At 39.9% G+C, this 27,737-nt stretch overlaps 2 protein-coding genes across 6 annotated transcripts in view; both read right to left on the bottom strand.

The window, feature by feature from the left end:
* The window catches only part of CFAP44 (cilia and flagella associated protein 44), a 140,813-nt gene extending 121,933 nt beyond the window's left edge, over nt 1-18,880 (bottom strand). Inside the window, exons 1-5 of one of the 2 annotated variants that reach the window (XM_045902872.2) lie at nt 18,627-18,880; nt 12,161-12,276; nt 8,521-8,658; nt 7,843-8,002; nt 3,890-4,052 (exon numbers count right to left, since the gene is read on the bottom strand). In XM_045902872.2, the coding sequence (XP_045758828.1) occupies nt 3,890-4,052; nt 7,843-8,002; nt 8,521-8,658; nt 12,161-12,257 (558 nt within the window). In that variant the 5' untranslated portion in view covers nt 12,258-12,276; nt 18,627-18,880. Of the gene's footprint in view, nt 1-3,889; nt 4,053-7,842; nt 8,003-8,520; nt 8,659-12,160; nt 13,392-18,626 lie in introns of those variants that run through there. The other variant, XM_064590201.1, reaches the window with a different exon arrangement.
* A 5,459-nt stretch (nt 18,881-24,339) lies between these two features.
* SPICE1 (spindle and centriole associated protein 1) overlaps nt 24,340-27,737 on the bottom strand; it is a 53,728-nt gene continuing 50,330 nt past the window's right edge. For 3 of the 4 annotated variants that reach the window (XM_064591022.1, XM_045902884.3, XM_054504187.2), the window contains 2 exons: nt 27,385-27,472; nt 24,340-25,747 (listed from right to left, as the gene is read on the bottom strand). In XM_064591022.1, the coding sequence (XP_064447092.1) occupies nt 25,694-25,747; nt 27,385-27,472 (142 nt within the window). In that variant the 3' untranslated portion in view covers nt 24,340-25,693. Of the gene's footprint in view, nt 25,748-27,384; nt 27,473-27,737 lie in introns of those variants that run through there. The other variant, XR_010411499.1, reaches the window with a different exon arrangement.

Raw genomic sequence — 27,737 nt, forward strand, 5'->3', positions numbered from 1 at the left:
AGTTCTATTAATGTAGTATTTAGCATCTGTGATTTTATAGTTTATTAGGATCCACTCCAATAGAAAACTAAAAAATGGGCATCTGGTAAGTACGTGGTGATGGATGTGATTTAAACTGAAACCTAGGGGAATACTCATTTTAAGTTTTACTTTTGTTAATAGAGTCATCTCTACCTCTACAATTTTTTTAATTGCCATCAGAAGAGCTAGAACAGTGGTTCTCAATCGTTAGCACATATCAGAACCACAGGGAGGGCTTATTAAGGCACAGAGGGCAAGCCCTACCACCAAAGTTTCTGATTCAGTACATCAGGGCTGGGCCCCCAAAATTTGCATTTATATCTCTAACAAGTTCCAGGTGATGTTGATGCTGCTAGCCTGGGGACCACTCTTTGAGAACAACTAAGTTAGATGAATTGTTTACCCTCCATATATAAATCAGCCTAAATTTTTGTACAGAAAAATCCATGTTTCCAGAATAGGTTACAGCTCAGTTTAAAAAAAAATTTCACCTTGGACAAATTCACCACAAATACATATAAACTTACTAGAAGTGAGAAAGATAAAATATTTTCAAGCCAGATGCAGAGGAAAATATAGTAAATATGCCCTGGGTAAACTATTTGTGTCAGCATTTCAAATGATAGCAGTATAAATCTTATAGAATTATATGTTTATTCCTGTTATTTTTGTTCATTCGTAAGCCAAGGTGCAGGAAGAGTAAATGGATAGTCTAAAAATAAAAATAGGCTATTACAAAAATAAACTATTTAAGACACAATATGTGCTTTATGAAATTCTGTTTTCGGTTACCATGTTGCAACTCCTGATTTTATACCCCTGGAACAGGAGCTTTCCTCAGAGGATATAGGTTGCACCGTACGTTTTGGTACCCAAAATAACATTGTAGCTTTTTTTCTTCTCCCCACACATGGGGCCATAAGACCTATAATAAGGTCTTCCTACTGACACCTCTTCCATTCAAGTAAACACCCATCACTTCAGCTTGAAACCAGGCTTGGCTTTATAGGAGGGACACTCGGTGAAAGAACGCTTATTGCATGCTTATTATGTGCCCCAGACACTGTGTACGTTTTATAAGAATTAATTCCCTTAAATTTTACATCATAACCTTGTGAGTTCGGATACCCTTATCCTTCCCATCTTTTTCATGAGGAAATAAGCACAGAGAGGCTAAGTAACTTGAAGTCATACAGCTTGCAAATGTCAGAGGTAGGATTCAAGCCAGGTGTTGGAAGCCAGGAAGAAAGGGGAACTAAAAAATAGGAGCTACGAAGGACTTAGAGGGAAACAGGTTACGACTACATCTTTCTAGATGCCCATTTACAGAAGAATATTGTGTGGGATATGCGGTCACAGAAATCTGTATAGGAATTCAGGCAAATCCTTTACCACTCTAGGTCTGGCCTCCAGTAAGGGAAAAAGTTTCAGCCCCTTCAGATCAGAAGCTCTGTGGGGTTGAGTTTGGTGTTTTATCTTTAGTGGGGATCTGGAATTAATGAGTCATTTACTTTACACTCAACATACTATCTTTTCTGAAAGATAGTTGATATGCCCGCATTACCCATTTCCCACAGGTTTCTTATTTCCCTGCCAGAACACTTCTTATCCACAAACGGCTGTTTCAGGAAAAAATGAAGTGATGAGGACAGCTGAGGAAAGGCCCCTATCCAAGCACTGACAGCTCCAGCATGCATGGAGAAAAGCCCTGTGGACATGCAAATGCCCAGAGTCCAGGGGGATGAGGATTCGGATTAGCATTCTTGACCACAGTACACCTCTACCTACTGACCTCAGACCAAGTTATTGTACAACAAAATAGAAATTTCAAAACTACTATTGGCCATAAAGTGAGAGGAAAAAAAGTGATAGTTACCTGTTTCTCAATACTCTGCAGGTGATATGGACCTCAAGGCTCATGACACCTCAGGGTGGCCCCTGACCGACTTCCCTCCACAGAACCCGTGACCCTCACGTTGGGCCTGTGAATATTTGCACACAGCTGTGCCACAGTATCATGTACTTGTATGGATCTGGGTTTTTGGTTTTTTGCTTTTTAACATGAGCCTTGCCTCTTTAGATGGATTTTAAACTCTCTGAATCCATAGAGGTCCGGAACCCTTCTTCATTTAAATCCCTGCATGTTCTGAGTACTGTTGGACACACAATGTAATATAATAAATTCTTGTTGGGGAGCCTGTGTGGTTCAGTCATTTGAGCATCTGACTTTGGCTCAGGTCAGGGGTCTGGGGTCCTGGGATCGAGCCCCACATCAGATCCACACTCAGTGGAAGTCTGCTTGTCCCTCTCCCCTTCCCTACCCCACCCCGCTCCTGCTCTCTCTCTCAAATAAATAAAATCTTTTAAAAAATAATCATAATTAATTAATTCTTGTTGAGGACAGGGACTTTACCATGCACACGTGTTATGTATAGATAGATGATCAAAAAAGAAATAATCATGAGACTATCTTCACTCATCCATCTCACCATATCCTGTTTCCATAACCACTCCAAGTTCTATTTGTGGATCTTAGATTTTCCTTACCTTCTCCGTTCCCATTCATGTCCCTATTTCATTTCTCAGAGCAAGAATCTTCAAAACCTCTCCACTCACCTCCATTTCTAATCTAAACACCCTACCAGGTCCCATCTAATCTAATCAAAAGTATTTCCCACCACTCCCTGCTAGGTTGGCCCAGTCTCTCTGTTGGAGCTGCACCAGGCTTTCTGTTGGAAGCCCTCCACCTCTGCAGGATGTGGTGATGTGGGCCCTGCACCTCCCAGTTCTGTCTGGGCTGCTCACACCTGACAGGCAGGGTAAGAGCAGGGCAGACTTCTATTTAGATCATGATCCTTCTAAAAAACCCTTTGAGCATCTGCTATGGAAGTGCTGCTTATATGCACCCCAAATCCTGCGTATTTCTCCTCCTTTCCCTGTCTCACATAGTCTACTCTGAACAGGGGCCCCTCTCATGACTCTAAAGACACCAAGAGGTGTTTCTCGGATTGTTATTGGTGAGAGCAGATCTAGGGACACCTGCTTTTAAGGATCACAGAGTAGAAAAACAGTCAAGGTAAAAACTCAGGTATGGGGCCAAGTGCTAGAGAGAGGTCAGGTAAGATACAGTTAGAAAGGTATTCTTTGGATTTGGCTACTCAAAGGGCCACTGGTCACTTTAGTATGGGCAATTTCAGTGAGGTGGGAGGGAAAAAAACAGCAGAAGCTTGGCTTTGAAGGGAAAAGTCAGCGGGTAAAGAGAAGGCACGGTTAGAGAGGGGCCCTTTAAGGTGAGAACAAGTTGATTTAGTGTACTTTTATGCTGAGGATGAAAAGTCTAAGGAAGTAGAGGCCGAAGATACAAGAAAGAAGGTGACTGATGGAGACAGGTACCTGAGGAGGAAGGAAGAGACAGCCTCCAAATCACATGCAAATCCTTTTGTCGACTGCTCAAAATTACCGAACGTACAACCTATACTTGATCTCTTAATGTTCGATTCTATACCCACATCTTATCTGGCGCTTATCTCTATTATTTGGATTATCATTGGTGCTATTCACCTGAGTATTTTTGCAGAAGGGCAACAGGGAGTTCAATAGGAAACCCCTGCAGGACTGGGGGAAGCCACTTAACTTCTACCAACTCCAGTTTCCTTATCTGCAAAATGAGATGATAGTATCATCCACATAATGTTGTAATACTGCACAGAGATCATGTCAGTGAATGGAGTGGTTGTAATCGTTGAATTGGAAACACCTTAATCCTGCAATACGGCATATGGTATTGGCACCTAAGAGCCTGGCCAGTCCACAGAAGAAACAAATACAAAAGGACAGATTTTTTTTTCCTAAGTCACTACCAGCATACCCCAATGACACCAATTCCTCTCCCACTGCTACTTCGCAGGTACATCTGTTCCTTGGTTTTCAAATTCAGAAGGATCAGCTGGTTCCCAGCTATGTACATCACAGTATTGCTGTCCAGAAGTTGTAGGTTGGCCCGCTTTCTGCAGTCGTAACCAAAGGAATGACTGAGGGAAAGTTGTTAAGGAAAAGAAGTGAAACAAAGTAATCATCCGAGAGACAGGAAACCTAATGAAATAAACACGTTTGAAAAGTTGTGACATTAGACAAAGGTTCAGTGTTGAAGTAGTGGAATTTTGCTTTGAAACCCGGAGTTTTTATTTATTACTAATGCAACTTTGTTTTTAAATGAGGTGAAAATTCTTATACTCTGATTTAATCAATATTTTAATTTTCTTAGGGAGATTCTGAAAGCAGATTAATTTTATAAAAGTAAAAGTATTATATAGGCCTCTTCCTTGATGTTGAAAGGTGAGATGTTTAAAATTCTGACAGAATGTTTTAAAGTTCTGACAAACCAGTGACAATCTGACTAATATAATAAATCCACATAAATATAATTGAAATTTAATTCATATGAACAAATTATGAAAATGGACTAAATAATATATAGTATATAAATATGTATAATAAATATGCTAACATTTCCTTTCTGAGCTCATTAGTATGTACAGGTGTGTGGATGAGTGTGTGTGTGTGTGTGCATGCACATTTATGCTATAGAGTAAATCTGAACTAATTCAATATAGAGGTTAAAATAATCTAAGTTTTTATAAAACATCTCTTAAATGTACATTGTTACTACATTCAAGTTCAAATTAATATAACCCAATATATAAATGTAATAAGTAAATGAGATTAATCTACAAAAAATATAGTTTGCAAAAGAAATATATTACATAGTGTATCTTAAGTAGATGGATTCGTATTTTCTAAGAACTCACTGTTGAACACAAAAATTAAAGGATCATTGGAGAAATCTTTATTTCTTGGGCCCTTCTTTAAAAAATAAATTCTGATTTTAGAAGTTTACCCTTATTTGTAAGTGAATATTTTTAGAGAAAGAAACTATGTAGAATTTTTAACAAGAAGAATATCTACAATTGTAAAAAAGAGAAAATTTTAATGCAATTCGAATTGTGAAGTATATACAAATTACAACCAACTATATATAACTATACTTAGCTCATTGCCTAAGAGTTAAGTTGAAAAAGAGAGAGAACATTTCAGGGCTTTTGATCTGTTCAAGAAAAAGGAATTTTATCAATTTAATAAAAATATAAACACCTAAAACTGAATTTTATATAAAAGCACAAATAAATGTGTGATCCAGAGATCTTGCTGAAGCTATTCAGGCCTCACGGAAACTACCTGAGGCCTCCTTACAAATAAAGAGTGGGAACCACAGGCTCTTTATCTTCACAGAGCCTGGTACGGGGCAGGAGGCTTCACCTACCCTCCCTCCTTTTCCCTTTCCCCAAACTGCTGTTCTCACCTTTCCTTCCTTCTCTCCTTCCTCGGTTCCCAGGTGCCAGTGTAACACTTTGGAGGGCTAAAAGCTACGTCTATAGCTATGAGCGTAGAAGTAGGCTACCATCTCTTCACTAACTTGGGTGGCGGTTGGGGATCACACATGTGATCATTTATCTGATATTATCATCTCTAATTTTGGGGTGGGGGGCGACTCCCTTCTACTTGCCGCTGCTCTCCGATGCAGAATGGGTAAGATTGTTACTTCCCAAACTCTCCCCTTCCAAATCACAGCCTGCTTCTTCTCTCAGGTCATCTCTATTTCCCAGAGTGCCGAGTGCAGTGTCTTGAGCCTTAGGCATTCGATAAATGTCTGTTGGATTAGTTAGTTAATTACTGTATAACTAGGGCCTGATCCTTCTCTTTTAACCTCAGAGAACAGCGGGAGCCACTAACCAGAGCTTTGACGATGTTAAATTATGTTCTGCTATACCTTCAACTCCTCTCTGTTTTATCCCATCCTCTCTTCTGGCTTGCGTCTTATTAACTTCCTATCAGAGACCCAGGGCCTTCACTGTTCTTGGGCATCTAGGACCCTCACTTTAAAACTGCATTTAAGGGACGCCTGCGTGCTTCAGTTGGTTAAGCATCTGCCTTTGGCTCAGGTCATGATCCCAGGGTCCTGGGACTGAGTCCTACATTGGGCTCCTTGCTCAGCGGGAAGCCTGCTTCTCCCTCTGCCTGCCACTCCCCCTGTTTGTGCTCTCCCTCTCTGACAAATAAATAAATAAAATCTTTAAAAAAAATAAAATAAAATTGCATTTAATTATGTCTTATATAAATTATGCTATGGGGTGCCTGGGTGGCTCAGTTGGTTAAGCGACTGCCTTCGGCTCAGGTCATGATCCTGGAGTCCCGGGATCAAGTCCCACATCGGGCTCCCTGCTCAGCAGGGAGTCTGCTTCTCCCTCTGACCCTCCTCCCTCTCATGCTCTCTGTCTCTCATTCTCTCTCTCGCAAATAAACAAAATCTTAAAAAAAAATAATAAAAAATAAATAAATAAATAAATAAATTATGCTATGGTTTAGGTGATATTTTTTAAAGATTTTTTTTTTTTTGACAGAGAGAGAGAGAGACAGCGAGAGAGGGAACACAAGCAGGGGGAGTGGGAGATGTTCCAAAGAGGCAGCTTTTAATTCAAGGTCTAGAAAAGCTAATAATGTAAGCTATCCAAAAATTGGATAAGCTACTTTGTGACTTCCCTGGTATTGAAAGGGTTCACAAAACGTCTATAGGTTACATAGCCGCTCATCCAGCATAAATATAATACCTTGACTCAATTCATACCTTGAGTCAAAAGTCAAGGTCACTCTGACTCTTATTATTTGGAATCTAGGCATATCTCTCCAATACTGAGATCCCTGTATCCTGGAGCAGCAAGTCCCCAGTACTGGGGGCTCAGAGAAGACGACACAATCAAAAGTACCTGGGAAGCCTTTTCAGACGACAAGTCCCCAAGTCCCTCTCCCCACGGATATAATGCAGTAGGTCCAGGAAAGGTACCAGACTATGTGTATTTCAGGAAAAGCTTCAGGGCGACTCTGATAAACCACCTCATTTAAAAACAAATAGGCTAGAAGAAAGGCAACAGCATAACTTTTATCAGCAACTTGTCCAAAGACCACATATGCAAAAAAGTCTTCAGGAGAGAAAACTCCAAGTTATAAGATTCAGGGGGAGGGCGCCTGGGTGGCTCAGTCGGTTGAATGACTACCTTCGGCTCAGGTCATGATCCCAGGGTCCTGGGATCGAGTCCCACATCGGGCTCCCTGCTCTGCGGGGAGCCTGCTTCTCCCTCTCCCACTCCCCCTGCTTGTGTTCCCTCTCTCGCTGTGTCTCTCTCTGTCAAATAAATAAATAAAATCTTAAAAAAAAAAAAAAAAAGATTCAGGGGGAATTAGTTTTAGGTACACCTGGGGTTGAAACAGAAAACTATAATCACATGTTCTATTTTTACATAAAAAGCAAAACTGGAGCCAGGAAGTACATGGCCCTCCTCTTTAAGCACACCTTGTCTAAGAGGCCATGTGGTCATCACTACCACCCCTCTGAAGGTAAGCATACTAAATTGCAAGCCAAGAGCATGAATGGAAATCTCCCAACTCCACCTGACAAACCTAACATGGTACAGTGAGAGCAGACCCTAAATCTTCTTGTTGATTATCCCCACCTTTAATTTTTTTCATGGACTCTTACTCTCCAGACCAATTTAAAACTGATTATTTGAGGGGCGCCTGGGTGGCTCAGTTGGTTAAGCCACTGCCTTCGGCTCAGGTCATGATCCTGGAGTCCCGGGATCGAGTCCCGCATTGGGCTCCCTGCTCAGCGGGGAGAGGCCAAATTTTGTGCATGTACGGCTAGTTTGCCGACCCCTGACCTAAGAAGCTGAAATCCAAAAATTATACACATATAACTAGAGTGGATACACAAGTGTGAGAAGATCCAGTGGTATGTTCGAATCCGGAGTCACAAAAGGCATCGAAACAAGCTCCACATAATTGTAGAAGAAGTTCGCCGAGATTTTCTTCTTAACTTTCTCCTCCGCCTCTTCTGAGGTTGGAGCAGGGGCTTCCATATACTGAGATTCTAAAAAGTTAAAATATTTTAACTAAGAAGAGCGTCTGGTGAATCCTAAAATTGTATTTCACAAAGACAGGAGGAATGTACCTAGCCTGCAACAGTCGAGCAGGAAGTACTACCAGGGTGGGATGCCACCCACCAGTGAGCATATGGGAGGGAGAGCCAACATGCCTGTGTGCATCAGGGTGAAGGCAGATCTCTGGTCATGGTCTCTGCAGTCTCAAAGAGCAACTCCTAATCAGTCCCAAGGGTGAGTTATAATTCACCAGTCTGGGATGGAGCACTCCTTAGAGCATCCTACTCCCCAGAAAACCAAGTCTGAGAGTCTTGAATGTGATCCTCAGAAATGTAATATATAGCTACAGAGCTGCTAAATCACCCTGTTAAAGTATGTTCCATGCTTTTCCTTTTATCACCCAGACACATCCTGCAAGTTTTTATTTCTATGAATTTGTAACTATTCAATTTGGGCAATTTGTCTTTAAAACAGTTACTATTACTGATAGAAAACTAATAATACTTACCTCCAATGTTATCCACATAGTCATCTTGAAATGAACTTGAACTTCCTTCCAAATGTTCCATATCATAATCATCATCCTCTAAATATGATTCTCTACCTTCAATAAATGTCTCATCTGTGGCATCCTCTCTCACAGCAGCTATTAAAAGTAATTTGTTTTAATAATTTCTACATTTTGAATTAAACATTTCCTTATTTCCAAAGTAACTAATATTTTCTGATTACAACTGAAGTAAAGTAAAAATAAACTATGATAAGATATCTGGAAAACCTACAAATATTTGGAAATCAAAGAACATTTAAGAATAAAGTATGGGTCAAGGAGAAATCAACAAGGAAATTTAAAAATATTTCAAACTAAATGGTAATTAAAATATAACATGTCAAATTTGTGGGATGCAACTAAGGCAATGCTTAGAGGGAAATTTCTAGTTTTTGTACACATATAAGAAAAGAAGAAAAGTCAAGACTCAATGACCTAAAGCTCTACCTCAAGAATCTAGAAAAAGCAATAAGAAAATAAAGTGAAATGATAGAAATAACAAAAGTGAAAGCAAGAATCAATTAAATAAAAGGCAAACAAACAATAGAGAAAATTAGCAAAACCAAAATCTTACTCTTTGACAAGATCGACCAAATGGAGAAACTCCTAGCTAGACCAATCAAGAAGAAAGAGAGACCATACAAATCTCCAACATCAGGAATGAAAATACACCCTAGAGTTATACCAACAAATTTTACAATTTAAAAGAAATGTACAATTCTATGAAACATACAAAGTTACAAAACTTACAAAAGAAGAACTAAACAACCTGTGTTTATTAAAGAAATTGAATTCATTAAAAATTTTCCCATTAAGAAAATTACAGGCGGGTGCCTGGGTGGCTCAGATGGTTGAGCGTCTGCCTTCGGCTGAGGTCATGATCCCAGGGTCCTGGGATCGAGTCCCGCATCGGGCTCTCTGCTCCTTGGGAGCCTGCTTCTCCCTCTGCCTCTCTCTCTCTCTGTCTCTCACGAATAAATAAATAAAAATCTTTAAAAAAAAAAAGAAAGAAAGAAAGAAAATTACAGGCCAACATACTTCACTGGTGAATTTTACCAAACATTTAAGGAAGAAATAATAACAAGTCTACACAAAACATTTCTGAAAGTAGAAGAGACCAAAATCTTTCCAGGTCTCCAGGCCAAAAAAAAAAAGAGAGAAAGAGAGAGAGTGGATGGGGGAGCTACCAGGTACGTGGCCAAACCAGAAGAGAGACCTCTGCTCACAGCACCAAGATAAAAGGTTTCAGGATATCAGCAAATTACTTGACATTATCTTTTGGGAGCCTAAGAACCACAATGTGTGAATTTATGAGCTGAACAACAGGACCAGGCCAGGCCAGCCCCTACAAGGGTCTAATATAAGAAGGGGAGATCCTGAGGCAGTGCTAGACAAAGGGTCATTATTATTAAATCCATCCATTCAGGAAAATGCAGCAAAGGACTGGAAACCAAAAAGTAGGTAATCCTGTGTCAGAAATTAAGGAGTGGAGAAAAGTGGAAATGGAAAATCAAGAGAGAAGCAAACTAACATTTTTGGAGACAGTGACATAACCATATTTTTTGGAAAGATAATTCTAGTGGTAGTATGGAGAGACTTGAAAAGGAAGGCTTGAGTGGAAATCCTTGTTGTAAGAGTCCAAGCAAGAGGAGATAAACATCTCAAATAAAACATGATGTGGATAAATTATGGATTTAAGAGATATGCCTCAGATACATTGAAATAGTTTAATGTAAATTTTGTAAATGAATTGATTTCCCCAGGTCTCCTCTAGGTGAATAATCAAAATTATATTTCTGAAACTATATTTAGGATTAGAACTATAAAAGTCAAGACTCCACTAAGACACCTAACACCATGATGCCCCATTAGAAAGAGCAAGCTATCTTTTAAAAATCCTTTTACACAATTCCTCAAATTTTCTTCTATTTTTTCTTTCTTTTTTTTTATTATAGTTGACACACAATGTTACATTTGTTTCAGGTGTATGACATAATGATTCAACTTATCTATACATTATTCTATGCTCACTACAAGTTTATCAACTATCTGTCACCATAAACCCTATTACAATATATTCCCTATGCTGTACCTTTTATTTCTTGACTTATTCATTCCTAACTGGAAGCCTGTATCCCACTCTCTTTCACCCATTTTGCCCATCCTCCCACCCCTTTCCCCTCTGGCAATCATCAGTTTGTTCTCAATATTTATAGGTCTGATTCTGCTTTTTAATAATTTATTTAGTTTTTTGTTTCATAATGGACTTTACTGGGAAAAGTTAGTGTTAAAAACATTCAAATTCATAAAATTTAAATAAGACAGTAAAAGCTATACCTTGTAGCTATAGTAATCCCATGATTAGCTGGTTCTGTTTTTTATTTGTTTATTCATTTGCTTTCTTTTTAGATTTCACATATAAATGAAATCATATGGTATTTGTTTTTCTCTAACTTATTTTACTTAGCATAATACCCTCTAGGTCCATATTTGGATATATCATTTGCAAATGGTATAATAGAATTTTATATATATATATATATATATATATATATATATATATATATATATACACATACCACGTCTTCTCTATCACTGGACACTTGGGTCATTTCCATATCTTGGCTATTGTAAATAATGCTTCAATAAATATAGGGATGCATAGATCTTTTCAAGTTAGTGTTTTTATTTTCTTTGGGTAAATACCCAGTAGTGGAATTATTGGATCGATGGTATTTCCATTTTTAAATTTTTAGGGAACCTCCATAGTGTTTTCCACAGTGGCTGCACCAATTTACATTCCCACTGACAGACCACAAGGGTTCCTTTTTCTCCACATCCTCACCAACACTTGTTGTTTCTTGCCTTTTTGATTCTAGCCATTCTGACAAGTGTGAGGAGATATCTCATTGTGGTTTTGTTTTGCATTTCCCTGATGAGTGATGCTGAGCAACTCTTCATGTGTCTGTTGGCCATCTGCATGTCTTCTTTGGAAAAATATGTATTCAGGTCCTCTGCCCATTTTTAAATCAGGTTGTTTCGATTTTTTGGTGTTGAGTTGCATAAGTTCTTTATATATTTCAGATATTAATCCCTTATTGGATATATCATTTGCAAATATCTTCTCCCATTCAATGGATTGCCTTCTGGTTTTGTTAACATTGTCCTTTACTGTGCAAAAGCTTTCTATTTTGATATAGTCCCAATGGTTTATTTTTGCTTTTGTTTCCCTTGCCTTAGGAGACCTATCTAGAAAAATGTGGCTATGACCACTGCCAAAGAAATTACTGCCTATATTTCCTTCTAGGAGTTTTATGGTTTCAGGTCTCACATTTAGGTCTTTAATCCATTTTGAGTTCATTTTTGTATATGGTGTAAGAAAGTGGTCCAGTTTCATTCTTTTGCATGCAACTTCTATGGGCCAGGAACTGGACATTAAATGGTTAAAACACAGTCTCTGCTCTTAAAGAACTTAGAATTTAGTAATAGAGTTAAACAAGTAAACTATTTCTGTTGTATAAACTTAAATACTCTTTAACAGCGATCTTACCTAAATTTAATGATAAAAACCTAAGTGTATATTATAATCTTTACTTACATCTTGATGCAGACTTCAAGCTCTGAGACCTCTTCCCATCACTCTTTGATCTATCTAATCTCCCCCGCTCAGTATCCTGATCACCTGGTTCCTTCATTTCCTCTGTAAGCACAAAACTGAGACCGAGAAAGGGAACAGCTGTGAAATAAAAATCATTTACAGATATTTTCCTCTAACAAATTCCACAAGCACCAAACACCATGTGTGTTGCTAATTGTATGTTTGCACAGTGTCCAAGATGACTCCATCGGCAGGAGGTACAGCCACCAGCAGAGACCTCTGCAGAACGGCAGAATATAGTCAGATCGTCCCTTTTTACAGGGCAACTTACCACGGTGCCCTCTGATTTTCCGAAAGTCCACAGCGAAATGCTCCGCAGTGAAATGCCATTCCAGTCCATCTTTTGTCTAAACATTCCAACATTAAAGTTAACCCCCTGCCATCCTTTTGGTTCATCCCCTCCATTTCCTCTTCCCATCATTCCATCATTTAATTCCTCTAGTGTTACTAATTAACTTCAATTTTTAAATATTTGTTCAGGGCACCTGCTGTGTATCAAGTCCTATGGTAGATGCTAAATTATGGTACTGAACTAGAGATGTGATTCTTAACTTTGTGGAGCTTGTTGTTTAGATAGATAGATATTAAACGATCAATTAAAATACAGTAAGTGCTACAAAAAGGAAAGAATAGGGTCCTGTGGGCATGTCTAGCAAGATGACTAACCCATGTCCTCGGGTTCAGGAAGAGGTGTTTGAGACAAGGGTGATGAGTAGAGGTTGGCCAGGCCTAGAACAGACAGAGTGTATTAGGCAGAGGGAACTTGAGAGAGAGGGCTGTATCTGTGAAGGGCTGAAAGCAGTCTGTTCTGAGTGTGAGAGTGAAATGGGCGGTGAAGAGGAGGCCGGTAGCAGATTACAGAACCGTCTCTAAGCTTTTGCTAAGGAGTTTACAACTTATTTCTATGGCAACTGAAAGATTTTGAGGAGGGAAGTGACGCAGCAGATTTTCCCTGTCCTCCCTCTAGTGCAGCTCTTTGTCTTTGAAAGCACCTGCTGTATCCTCCTTGTAAGTCTCTGCTTCTCCACACTGAACACCACATATATCCTCATATCCTCACTCTCTTATGGCAGGGCTGGCAGGCAGAAGAGGACAGCAGTTCTATCTGACTCAGATTCGTGCTGCGATTCAGGTTTGAATCTCGGTTTTGCCGCATAACGTTTATATGAATCCCTCAGCTGTAAATGGGAGTGAAGTAAACACAACTTACAAGGCTGCTATGAGAATTAATTGAACTAGTGCATTATCCCCCCTTCCTGGTCTCTGCAGAAAGGCTAGTTTGCCCAGAGCAGATAGGATACACACTATATGGCCAGTGGAGAGGGCGGTGTGACCACCACCTCCTTTCACCCCCCACCTTGGGGGTCATTCCATCTGCTTTCTTGCAGTGACATCATAAGGCTGCCCTGTGTTGATTTGGGAGACAACATTGCAGGGTCCAAATGTTTTTCTTAAAAGCTATTATCAGGAAAGATAGGTCCTAAAATGACACTTAGGTTATTACATTTTGTTTAGCACTTTGGGGCCATTTTTCTGGGTTACCAAGATGATGTTTTAACTTTTAAAAAGTGTGTGTGTTGTTGTTGTTTCCTTAGTTGTTCTCCCTTTCTTCTTTCTTCCTCCCTCTTTTCCTTCCTTCCTTCCTTTCTCTCACCTGATTGTAAAATATATGCCCACTGGGATTGGGAAGTTTGTAGGAATCAAATGATAGAAAAATCTTAATTTAAAATCCCAATTCTATCATCCTGTATATTTCTTTTTCCTTCCAGTTTGGATATGCAGACTTGCTTTCTACATTTATACAAGTCATTGACTTGAAAATAATTAAATAATTGTAATAATGAAATATTTTTAAAAATCAATATTGCAAAAAAATCAATATTGCAAGCTAATATCAGTTATTGCACCTTGGTTGCGCATTATCCTACACCGTGGGTAAACTTTTTTAGGTAGCTACAAACATTTACCAATTCAATTCTTAAAACTACTGAGCACACTTACATCAAATGGTATTATGCCAGGCATTGCAGAGTATACAAAAATGAGCAATAGAGTCCTTGACCTTAAATACTTTACAATCTAGGAAGAAGAAATTGACAATTCTCTTTTAATATAGTCTCAGAATCAGCTTTTCTAAACCACTGATCCAGATCCGAAGCTGACTAGAACAAGCATGGTCTGAAAGTCCTGACCAAAGAGCAACTATAACTAAAAGTTTCCTTGATAAAAATCAACATGTAAACTATTGGAAAGAAAATACACTATTCTCTAAGTTGTCATGACGCAGGCCCTAAATAAGTAGAGCAGAGTAGGCCCTGGGTTTGCCAGTCAAAGTAAACTGATATTCTGTCGTTACTAATCAGTTAAGAACTGAGAGAAAACTGTTAGCCTGCAAACTTCAGTAACACCTCAGTCTATAAACAGGTATTGCTTTAGTTTTCTATTGCCCTCATACAAATTTCACAGCTTAAAATAACACCCATTTCTTATCTCACACTTCTGTGGGTCAGAAATCCAGGCACACTCAGCTGCTTCTCTGAGTTTCAGAAGGTCAAACCAAAGTGTTGGCAGAGCTATTTTCAGTTCTGCAGGCTCTGGGGAAAACTCTATTTCTAGACTTATTTAGATTATTGGGAGAATTCAGTTCCATGTGGTTGTAGGACGAAAGTCCCTGTTTTCTTGTTGGCTGTAGGCCCAGAGTTGTTCTAAGCTTCCAGAGGCCACGTGGCTCACGGCCCCCTTCAAAGCCAGCAATGGTAGGTCAAGTACCTCTCAATGATTTCAATCTCATAGTTTTCTTTTCTGCTTCCTACCAATAAAAGCTTCATGAGATCATTTTCTATCCTTTAGTCTTCTCTTTTCCAAATACATTTATTTTTAACATATTCTAACTGAATATTAACAGGATGTATATAGTCTAATAAAGAGCTTGTAAGACCTTTACTTATAACTTTATTATAAAGTGAATAAGAAACAATTACGGTAAAAAATTATGGTAACAAATATGGTAACCATTATGGTAACACCATTCTGTAAACAAAGGGTTTAAAACCCAACCAAAGGTAAACTGGTGTCAAGACAAAAGTATACTCTTTATCCCACACTATTATAAACAATATATTCCTCAAGTGGCTAATAGGACCACGCAATAAATTTTAATATCACAAAAACAGTTACAATCAGATTGTGAGCAGTATGGAAGAAAATACTGAAACCCAAGGAATTTTCCCAGTGTTCTGAACTAGCAATACTCTACAAAAAATACTGAGATCTTGTCTCAGTTTTTCTGGTTCAGAAAGGGTGGCTGAAGAACCTGTGAAAGGCAATTGAGCAGGTAAGGTAGGAGGGGCTCCTGATCTTCTGGAGCTTAGCAATATAATTGGTGAGATGGAATAAGGTGGTTTTTATTTGGTTGGTTGGTTGGTTAGGTTTAGGTTGTTTAGAATAAAGGATTGGGAAGTTGTACTGTAACCTGGTAAGGTTTTGGAGCTGAGTTCACCTCCTAGTTTGAACAAGGATAAAGGTTAGCTTGGCCAAGGGCCAAGTCCCTAGCATCCCTTAACTCTTAGTCCTTTTATATGTAAAATGAGGATGATAAATAAGGTTGTCTGGCAGAGTCATTGTAAGTATTAAATGAGATCTTTTATACCCATTGTTCTCAACACCAGCTGCACTTTAGAATCACTCAGAAAACTTTCAAAGCATATCATTCTCAGGCTCTCACTCCCTAGGTAATTCTTTTGTGAAGCCAAAGATAAGAAACCGGGGTTAAGGACCAGGGGTTTATATAAAGCACACAGTAGATATTCAAAAATGGTAGTTGTTCTTACCATAATTACTACAAATTCTCTCCAATACAGCCAGGGTTCAATAAATGTGACATGGAATCTTCAGAGAGTTGAAAGAGTTCTTATCTAGTCCAACCTCCCACCCAGTGAAAGTCACACATCTACAACATTAAGCTCAGCACCATTAGAGAAGCAGTCTAGTGTGGTGGTCAGGCTGAGAACTGGCTAGAGTCTGCCTGACTGTGCTAACAGCCTGGCTCTCCCTCTTACACCTCCTGTGAGGTGTTAAACAGGTGTTTAACCTCTCTGTGCCTTGGTTTTCTCATCTGTAAAGTTCAGTACCTACTTCATAAGGTTGTTCTGAGATCTCACTGAGTTAATACAGTAGAGCTTTAAGAACAGTGCCTGACACCATAAGCACTCAGTATGTAAAATGGTTGAAAGGATAATTTCATTCATTCCTTAGTAAATGAACAAATGAAGGAACACTTCAAGAGATGATCAGTCAGCTTCAATTTAAACATTTCAAGTTAGCGAGTAAGCACATACTGTTAATGCTCAGCTCTAGTTCTTCATTCATTTTATACTAAGCTGAAATCTGCCTCCCTGCAACTTGGATCCATTTGGCCCTTGTTCTTCTGGGGACATATACAACAAGTTTTCCTGTGTACCATAACCATTCAAATAATTGTAGCTACTTTACTTTTCTCCCTAGATCCTCTCTTTTCCAGCTACAGCATCCCAATTCTTTCCATTACTCCTCACTAACCTGGTTTCAATTCTTTTCAGCATCCTGATAGCTCAAGAAGTTCATTCCCAATGCATTAAATATCCCTCCCAATTTTGTATCTTCTTTTAAGGATCTAGGCATTTTCCAAAAGGGATGAACTGTTACTCTACCTCTTGGGAACATTATATGCCTTTAAGGCAGCCTAATATTGCATTATCTTCCAGGGTTGGGGGGTGGTAGGCTCATCATATACTGACTCATCATAATCAGCGTGTAACCAACCAGAATGACTACACCATACCTTGTGTGTTCTCAACTATGTCCCATCTCATACAACTGAACTAGTTAGGTTTGGATTCTGTTTGCAGAACTATCTTAAATGTACTTTTATTAGATTCAGATTCATTGATCCAGCCTATGGCTAATTCCGTTAACCAACTCATTGAGTAGACTATCAAGTTTTGAGTCAACCCTGAGGAAATATAAAGAAAAAAAAAAAATCATAGCACACCGTGGTGCAAAGGCATGTGTTGCTTGAAGGAGGTTTGCTGGAAACCAGATGGAGTGGCCCCTAAACTGACATTACTTAGATTCATTCCCCAGATTCCAGGGTCAGTCTTCAGTCGCACAAACTCGGACACTGTGTGCCAGAGCTGGCCATGTTAAGACTCAGAGATTGTCGTTTAAAGCAGATGCTCAGCTTTCACTTAACAATGTAAAACACCACTGTGCAAAGAATAATAATATTCCATGTATTCTGAATGTTTATCATGTGTCAAACACACTTCTAAAGATTCTGCACATACTGTTTCACATATTTCTCAAAACAACTCTATGATTAGGTGCAATTTCCAGATGAGAAAGCAGAGCAATTACTCCGAATCCTTCCCTCTCGCTCACCCATGCAGTTGGTTTCTATGTCCCGTTGCCAAGTGAACAGTCATTGAGCCCTTTGAATTCATCCTCTCCCTTCTACTCCCACTGTCACCACCTTCATCTGGTTATGTGGTCTCACCTGTACAATCACCACAGCCTCATACCTTGTCTCTCCCTTCTCTAGTCCATTTCTACCCTGCCTCTTGTAGTTCCAAAACACAGCTTTAATGTGCTACTCTTCCTGTTTGAAACCTATAATGGCTCCTCATTGCCACAGAATAAGAATTCAGCTTCCCTGGCGTGGCACAAAGGTCCCTCATCTTTGGGTCTGTAGCTCATCTCCAGTCACTTCCCGCTTCCTAGCCCTTCCTTAGTCCCTTCTTCTCAGAAGCCTTAGTAGCCACCTGAGACAACTCACGATGGACTGGACACAGTGAGTACGTGTATGCTACTATATCTACTTGTGTGCAACAAGTATTTATTCTGCACGTACTGCGTGCCATGAATGTGCTACCTACGTTACCTGCAATATCCTATTTAATTGTAACAAGAACCCCATGAAGTAAGCATTATCATCTTTCTTTTTAGATATTAGGAAGCTGAAGTCCAGAGGGGTCAACTTGACAGGTGTCACACAGCTAAGTGTGGGGCGAGCTGGTCGGCTTGACCCCGGAACCCAGGCACTTTCTCACCAGACTCCCTGCTTCCGGCTTAGAGCCGTCTAACCGGCACTCCTGGGGTCTGCTGTCTTCCACCCCAGCCGGATTAGGAGCTCCTTGCAGGCAGGAACCGTGTCCACTTTGTATCCACAGCGTCTGGCTCTATGCCTGCCAATGCTAGTCACTTCCGTGTTTGTTGAACTGATCCCTAGGAAAGACGGACTTCTCAGCGAGCCTGGAGAACGCTGGTTCAGCCTTCGAGAAGTCCAAGTGGGGTTCCCTACTCCCTGATTCGCTAAAAGATTTGAGGGGGAGGCTGTGGGAACTGCCCTGCTGCCCGGCTCCAAACTCACCCAAGGCACCGACCGCCGCCGCCGCGGGTTCCTAGTCCCAGCGTCAGCCCCAGGTCTCGGTTTACTGCGGTCACCAGGCAACGCCGCCCCGCCTCCCGGCAGGCGGAGCCGGATGGGCCGTGAGGCGCATGCGCCGCCTGGAGGTGGCTTTCGGGGGAAATTCCCCGGCGGGGGCGCTGAGACCCTCTAATTTAACTCGGCCTTTGGTCGCGGCTGTTTCCAGGCACGTGACTCGGGTTCGAGCCAAACAGAAAAGCCCAACATTCTATCAGGTTATTACCCCCTTTTAGTTTTATATACAGTTTATGTTATTATAATTATCCCAAGAATGTTATATTGATAAACAAAATGACTTTTGAGTACTTAGATACCTGCCGGTTAATAAACAATGGCCCAAAGGGACCCAGATAGCACACTATCACCCGCAAGGATACATCGCGAGGCTTTTTTATTGAGTTGTTTATTTTCCTGTTATCTCTGTTGGCTTTTACAAGGAAATGATTTTATGTTGTGGGATCCTTGGTCTCATGTCGCTGGGCGCACAAAGTATAGGCCTACCTTGACAGATTTCTCGATTTAGCAATTTGCTCTTTTTTTTTAAGATTTTTTTCAAAGATTTTTATTTATTTGAGAGAGAGAGAGAGAGAGCACAAGCAGGCAGAGCTTGTGAGGCAGACGGACTTCTCGAAGGCTGAACCAGCGTTCTCCGTCTTTGCTACGCATCAGTTCAACAAACACTGAAGTGACTAGCATTGGCAGGCATAGAGCCAGACGCTGTGGATACAAGTGGACACGGTTCCTGCCTGCAAGGAGCTCCTAATCCGGCTGGGGTGGAAGACAGCAGAGGGAGAAGGAGAAGCAGGCTCCCCACCGAGCAGGGAGACAGACGCAGGGACTCGATCCCGGGACCCCAGGATCACGACCCAAGCCGAAGTTGGACGCCCAATCAGTTGAGACACCCAGGCGCCCCTAGCAATTTGCTCTTTAGCTGCTCTGTGGTGCAGCCAGCGGTCAGTACTGAATTTTAAGTACCTAAAGTCACTGGTTACCAAACATTGTTTTAAAAAGGCTACCTTGTACACCTGAAACTAATATTATCCTGTATGTTAACTAACTGGAATTTAAATAAAAACTTAAAAAAAAAAAACGGGTACACTATTGCAATAAGTGACAAAGGACTTTGCATTCAGAATATATAAAGGATTCTTACAACTGAATGAGAAAAAAAAAAAAACTTACAACCTAATTTTTCAAATGGGCAAAGGACTTTGAATACCGTATCAGAGGTGTGAGTGGCCAGTAAACACAGTAGTCCTCTGGGAGATGCATACCACAATGCACATACACCACACCCACCAGAATGGGTAAAACTTTAAAAACTGCCAGCACCCAATGTGGAAGATATGCAGCAACTGGAACTCTCATAGACGGCTGTTAGGAATGTAAAATGGTACAATGACTTTGGAAAACCACTTGGCAGTTTCTTTAAAAGTTAAACATATATCAAGCCATTCCATGTCTGAAGTATTTACCCAAGAGAAACAAAAACTTATATCCATACAAAGTCTTGTCTGTGAATGTTCATAGCAGCTATATTCACAATAGCCAAAAACCGGAAAGAAACCCAATGGTCACTGACAGGTAAATGGATAAATATCCATACAATGGAATATTACTCAGAAGTAAAAAGGAAGAAACTGAAACACATAACATGAATGAATCTCAGTTATGGTGAGTGGAAGAGCCAGCTACAAAATAGTACAATGTATGATTCCTTTTAGATAAAATGTAAAGGAATCTATGATGACAAAAAGCACATCAGTGGTTGCCCAGGGCTAGAGTAAACCAAGGGATGCACTGAAGAGACAGGAGGAATCTTTTGGAGATGACAAAAATGTGTCTTGTGGCGGTAGTGTCATCTGCCAAAAGTCAATTAATTGTTCTTTTTAAATTTAGATGCAGTTATATATACATTATTTCTCAATAAAGTTGATTTTAAAAAGGTTGTATTATAGTTTGTGTTTATTGGTTTCTATGTTACAGTTTTCCAAAAACTTCATTCCTTGCATTTGTTGGTAGTATTGAAATGTTCTCTTTAGTCAAGTATTCTTGACTTTTTTTTTTTTTTTTTGACAGAGAGAGAGAGAGACAGCGAGAGAGGGAACACAAGCAGAGGGAGTGGGAGAGGGAGAAGCAGGCCTCCCGCCGAGCAGGGAGCCCGATGCGGGGCTCGATCCCAGGACCATGGGATCATGACCTGAGCCGAAGGCAGATGCTTAACGACTGAGCCACCCAGGCGCCCCTATTCTTGACTTTTAAAGTCTCCTGACTTAAAACATTATCTTTACTGTTATTAAATGGTATATCCAGGGTGTCCAAAAAGTCAGAAAACATAGGATAAACTTATTTTTAAACAGCATGTTAGTTACATTTTCAAATAATATTCTCAACATGTTTTCTTTCAACCTCCAAATATCTCTAAATTTTAAAGCACTGGGTCCAATTGTTAATCTGAGAAAACCACAAAGAATCCACTACGTAATATCTTTAAAAATCTGGAAATTGTGTATTTGTGCACCAAAAAACTGGCAGTCATCATTCCTGAATGCTTATTATGTCAGACCCTGTTCTTAACATATTTACATATACTCACCTCTCTTACTCCTCACAACCCTATTAAGATATATCATGTCTCACTCAAATGGGAAAAAATGAGATAATTTACTCAGGGACACAGCCCAAGTGGCAGAAATGGCATTTGAATCCAAGCTTTCTGATTGCAATACTTGCAGCTTTAGCCACTGTGCTAGATCAAGTTAGGAGGAGTCCAATAATTATTTTTTAAAAAGAGGGGTGCCTGGGTGACTCAGTTAAGCATCTGACTCTTGATTTTGGCTCAAGTCATGATCTCAAGGTCGTGGGATTGAGCCCTACATCGGGCTCTGTGCTGAGCATGGAGCCTGATTAAGATTCTCTCTCTTCCTCTCCCTCTGCCCCCCACCCCCTTTCCCCGCTCATGTGCTCTCTTTAAAAAAAAAAAAAAAAAAGAGCTTCAAGTCCTGCTTTACCTCATTCATACACCCTGACATTAGGCAACTTACTTCACCTCCAGGGCTCAATTCCCTCATCTGTAAAGGGGAGGTGGGTGGCATTCAAACAGGTCTAACTCAGTTTTCCTGTGAGATTTTAATGAGATAACCACAGTTACAGCACAATAAGAATAGCTATAATTATTATTATTATTGTTATCATTATTGTGCTTCCATACCATATTCACTGTAAGATGGCAGCATAGTGTCGGCTTTGTACAAAGACTTCCTATATGCCATCCCAGGGCCCTCCTGCCTAAGTTGTGTGACTTTGAGAGGGTACTTATTAGCTCCTGGGACCTCAGTTTCTTCATCTGCAAAAGAAGGAATAGTATCTACCTCATAAAGGTGTCTTAAAATCATGAGAAGTGGCTAAAACCATGCCTGGCACTTAGTAAACAGTAAATTATTATTAAATTCTGCTAACTTAAATGATCTCACTAAACAGCATAGGAATGACTGTATCATTAACAATGGATTTAATGATCAATCTAGTTTCTCTCCCAAGCTGTAATATGGAAAACTGCAAATTTTATTAAAGTTTAGCAAGTGATTAGCAGCTTTCTGGGCATTTATTTTTTTTTTTAAGATTTTATTTATTTATTAGAGAGAGAGAGCATAAGCAGGGGAGGGGCAGGGAGAGGGAGAAGCAGTCTCCCCACTGAGCAGGGAGCCTGACTCAGGGCTCCATCCCAGGACCACGGGATCATGACCTGAGCCAAAGGCAGAATGGACTGAGCCACCCGGGCGCCCCTGGGGCATTTTGGAGAAGTCATATATTAGCCAAAAACTTGAGTCCTAACACAAGAAATAAAAGTAATCTGAGTTTGGACTAGAAAAGTGAATACAAATGTAGTACATCATCAAATATAGCAGAGTTCACCCCTCTGTGATGCTAAGATCAATGGTTCCCAAACTGGAGAATGCTTCAGAATCACATGAGGGGCTTATTAAAACAGACATTTTCTGATCAATGGGTCTAGGGTAGGGCCCATGAACTTTCATTTCTAACAAGTACCTCGGTGATCCTGACACTGCTGGTCAGGGCCATACTTTGAGACCCACTGGTGCAGCTGGCTCTGAAAGCTGATAAAGAGGGCCCAAAGTAGTGTTACTTAAAACCAAACATGTACCAATTTATGATATGGGATGATAAATATCTTCATAATGTTTCCCAAGCTTGGCTATACACTGGAATCATCTGAGGAGGTTTCTTCAAATATTGTTTGTGTCATACTCCCAGAGTCTAAGTTAAATGGTCTGGAGTGAGACTCAGCCATTGGGAATTTTAGAAGGTCCCTATGTGACTCTAATGGCAGCCAAAGCTGAGAAGCACTGCTTTAGAAAACCTAAGAATGCAAGCTCTTTTCTCTGTGTCTTTCTCTGTATCTATTCTTGGAGTTTTTTTTAAACTACTTTCGAAGTTTATCAACAAAAACAAGTATTAGCAGGATGGGTACTTAAATGTCAGTTCCACAGGTTGCCAGCGAGCACTGGTTCTCAACTCTGGCTGCACATTAAATCACCTTAAGCAGCTTCTTAAAATATCATGCCAAGGGACGCCTGGGTGGCTCAGTTGGTTAAGCATCTGCCTTCAGCTCAGGTCATGATCCCAGGGTCCTGGGATTGAGTCCCGCTTGGGGCTCCCTGCTCAGCGGAGAGCCTGCTTCTCCCCCTGCCTGCCGCTTCCCCTGCTTGTCCCAAGCTCACAAGCACTTTCTCTCTCTGACAGATGATAGATAGATAGATAGATAGATAGATAGATAGATAGATAGATAGATAGATAGATAGATAGTCATCCCAAGGGCTCAAGGTAGTCAGTTTGGTCTTTTTTTCAATGCTCCCAAAGTTGAGAATCATGGCTTTTGAAGTTTAAAGGAATATAAGGGAAAAAAGTAAACAGCCAACCAGTTGAAGAACATTAAGAAAAATTTAAGTCCAAAGAATGCATTCACATGAAATCTTGCCATTTGCAACAACGTGGATAGAACTAGAGAATAGCATGCTAAGAGAAGTCAGTCAGAGGAAGACAAATACCTTATGATCTCACTCATATGTGGAATTTAAGAAACAAATGAGCAAAGGGAAAAAAGAGAGAGAGGCAAACCAAGAAACAGACTGTTAACTACAGAGACCAAACATGGTTACCAGCAGGGAGGTGGGTCGGGGGATGGGTGAAATGGGTGATGGGGATTGAAGGGGGCACTTGTGATGAGCACAGGGTGATGTATGGAAGTGTCGAATCACTGTATTGTACACCTGAAACTAATATTACATTGCATGTTAACTAACTGGAATTTAAATAAAAACTTCAAAAAATTAAAAAAAAAAAAGAATGCATTCACAAGCCAAGCAGAAAACTTGACATTAATAGTATTAAAACGGTTTTATAGGGGCGCCTGGGTGGCTCAGTTGGTTAAGCGACTGCCTTCGGCTCAGGTCATGATCCTGGAGTCCCGGGATCGAGTCCCACATCAGGCTCCCTGCTCAGCAGGAAGTCTGCTTCTCCCTCTGACCCTCCCCCCTCTCATGTGCTCGCTCGCTCTCTCTCAAATAAATAAAATCTTAAAAAAAAAAAGTTTCTTATTTAAAAAAAAAAGAAAAAAAACGGTTTTATATTCCAGACAGGGATAGTATTTATTAAAAACCAAGCTTCAAAAAAGTACAATACAGATGGAAGAATCTTCAATAATGCAAATGAATACAGATGACTTCATGTAAATAAAATCAGTGATACCAGAGAAAAATTGTATTTTTGCCACCACAATGAAGAGGCCCAAATGAAAGTTGCATATGACACTTCGTAGAATACGAAAAACTCCAGGAGGAGGGACAGTGTTGTCTGAGAAAGTTCCCCAAGTAGTTTCAATGTGTTTCCCCTGCCCTACTCCCACTACACCAGGTTGAGAATTTCCATCCCAGTGAAAGGACAGAGATAATTTAAAAAGCAAGTTAAAATAAAAGCCAGTGTCTGAGAGTCAAACAGGTGCTTTGAAGAAAACAACCCTGGGGCGCCTGGGTGGCTCAGATGGTTAAGCGTCTGCCTTCGGCTCAGGTCATGATCCCAGGGTCCTGGGATCGAGTCCCGCATCAGGCTCCCTGCTCCTTGGGAGCCTGCTTCTCCCTGTTTCTCTCTCTCTCTCTCTCTGTCTATCATGAATAAATAAATAAAATCTTAAAAAAAAAAAAAAGAAAAAAGAAAACAACTCTGAATGCGTAGTAGATTCAGGGAGGGAAAGTTGACAGCAACCTTTTGTACTCATTTCTGTTTCAAACACTAAATCAATGTTACTGCATTTAGACACGAGCTCTATGAGCATTATTTATTTGATGTACATTACCATTTTCACATTTAAAGCCTGTATAAGAATTTTATGATATATACAACCACTCTTATCTGCATAAACAAATATAAACAGATGTTCCCACACCTACTTTTTAAAGCTATACATTCCACTCGGTGGAAAAAGCCATGGACAACAGTAACTTCCCTCCCAAAAAGAAATCAAAGGGAATGTTAAATTTTTCTGAAAGCCAGACTTTAATCACCCAGAGCCATTTTATTGTAAGTTACATGCAAAGCAACTTAATTCTTCAGAAAAAAATAAAAGAAAGAAATCATTTAAGATATACTAGACCAAAAAAAAAAAAAACCTGAATAAAGATGATAAAGGTAAAAATGTGTTACTCAGCAAAACTTTACAATACTTATGAAATTATTAGAATATAAAACTTCAATTTCCCTATAATCAAAATTTTATTCACAGGAGGTTGTACATTGGTTAGTTGTTGGAAATTTATTTGAAAAGATCCAAGATTTAAATAATTTCTTTATTCTTTGTTCCATAAGTACTAAGTTACAAGATCTTTGTAGGTTTTATCTAAAAGGAAATGAAAACTTGAAAGCAGGAGCAGGGAAACGGGAGTGGAAGCTCAAAAATATACTACTGAAAAAAAATTCTGTACAACTAACTTCACTTATGACACGTGGGTAGAAAGAGCAAACCAGCCTTCTTCATTCTGTTTCTCAATCTGTTGAACAAAGATGCAAGACGGATTTAGAAAGTAATCAGAAACATGAGCCCATTTAAGGTTTATAATTATTTAGACCAAGTACACAGAAGCTATCCTTTGTCATCAAACGGTACTGAAAATTAAATTGCTACTGGCAGTTTTTATTCTCTAAAAGAGCCACTCCCAAATAACTGATTCCCTGGTCAACAGGTCCCCTGATTGATTGAGGAAACCTAATTTTTAAATAAAGGAATTTAAATCCAGTATTTTATACAAATTATAGGTACAACTTTTTAAAAATAACTTTTTAAAATAAAGTTATTTGATCTTAGTAAATTAAAATTGTTACTAAATTCCAGAAACTAAGGGCAAATTATATAAAACAGCCTCTTTTTTTTTTTTTAAAGATTTTATTTATTTATTTGACAGAGAGAGAGACAGCGAGAGCAGGAACACAAGCAGGGGGAGTGGGAGAGCGAGAAGCAGGCTTCCCGCCGAGCAGGGAGCCCGACGCGGGACTCGATCCCAGGACCCTGGGATCATGACCTGAGCCGAAGGCAGACGCTTAACGACTGAGCCACCCAGGCGCCCTAAAACAGCCTCTTTAAAACTTTTTTAGGGGCGCCTGGGTGGCTCAGTCGGTTAAGCAGCTCAGATCATGATCTCAGGGTTGTGGGATGCAGCCCTAGGCTGGGCTCCACACTCAGAAGAGAGTCTGCTTGAGAGTCTCTCTCCTCTCCCTCTGTCCCTACCCCATTTGTCTGTGTGCCTACGTGTGCGCTCTCTCTCTCAAATAAATATTTATTTATTTATTTATTAAAACTTTTTTAGGATATAAGAAACAGCAAAGGACAAATCTTCTAGGGCTAGACAATGGGGATATCTGAGAATATAAATTAATCTGGGCTATAACTATTCAATATTTACTGAAGCACTCACTATTTGGTCTAATCTACAGCAAATCAGAACACATGAAGAATATGTATGGCATTGATTAACCACAACTTCTCTAACCAGTGGCACACTCAGATACAGCATACAAGGAAAGTGGCCCCAGGGCTCTGGATAACCCAATCCCACACAGCCACAGCAAGCACTGAGGGAACCAATATCTCAGGTAACTACTACTTCAAGGCACACCTGTATGTCCTGCCACATTATTAGAATGCTTTGCCTGAAACCAGTAATTTCCAGTCTATGTTGAAATCTTATTGAATTTTATCTTATTCCTTAGCTACCCCAGAACACAAAAGAGACTATATGGCTTAAAGGTTTTTTCTAGTAAAGGTGAATTAGGAATTCTTTTCTTCTGAGAATTTTATGTCACCTGTAGGATAACAAGAATTTAATTAAGAATGGAAATCACTAGGGGCGCCTGGGTGGCTCAGTTGTTAAGCATCTGCCTTCGGCTCAGGTCATGGTCCCAGGGTCCTGGGATCGAGCCCCGCATCAGGCTCCCTGCGCCGCGGGAAGCCTGCTTCTCCCCCTCCCACTCCCCCTGCTTGTGTTTCTGCTCTCACTATCTCTCTCTGTCAAATAAATAAATAAAATCTTAAAAAAAAAAAAAAAGAATGGAAATCACTAAATCAGCCACCTTCCCCCACCCCACTCTCCTGACCCCTACACACATTTCACAATTACATTTTATCACATACCTTTGCTCTTGGATTAACAGGTGTGAATCGCCCACTTCCTGAGGTGGCGTTTAATGGAGAACAAGAATTACTAGTAGCCCCTGAAGATCTATTTACGAGAAATAAAAGAGAGTGGGAGAGTGATCTATCATCATTAACCTTCAAAAAATTATGTAAGACTGACAAATCTCAGTATTGGCAATGGCTGAGTTAGGTCCAAATGAGGTAAATTATTTGTAACATATTTTTACCACCCTAAGTTGTTTTGTTTTTTTTTAATTATTAGACTTCCTTTTTTAGAGTAGTTTTAGGTTTACAAAAGGATTAAGTGTAAAGAACAGAGAGTTTCAATATAGCCCTCAACTCCCCCACAC

Source organism: Mirounga angustirostris, unplaced genomic scaffold (assembly GCF_029215605.1).
Source record: "Mirounga angustirostris isolate CCGP_5_RB_7025 unplaced genomic scaffold, mMirAng1.0.hap1 SCAF_1, whole genome shotgun sequence".
NCBI lineage: Eukaryota > Metazoa > Chordata > Mammalia > Carnivora > Phocidae > Mirounga > Mirounga angustirostris.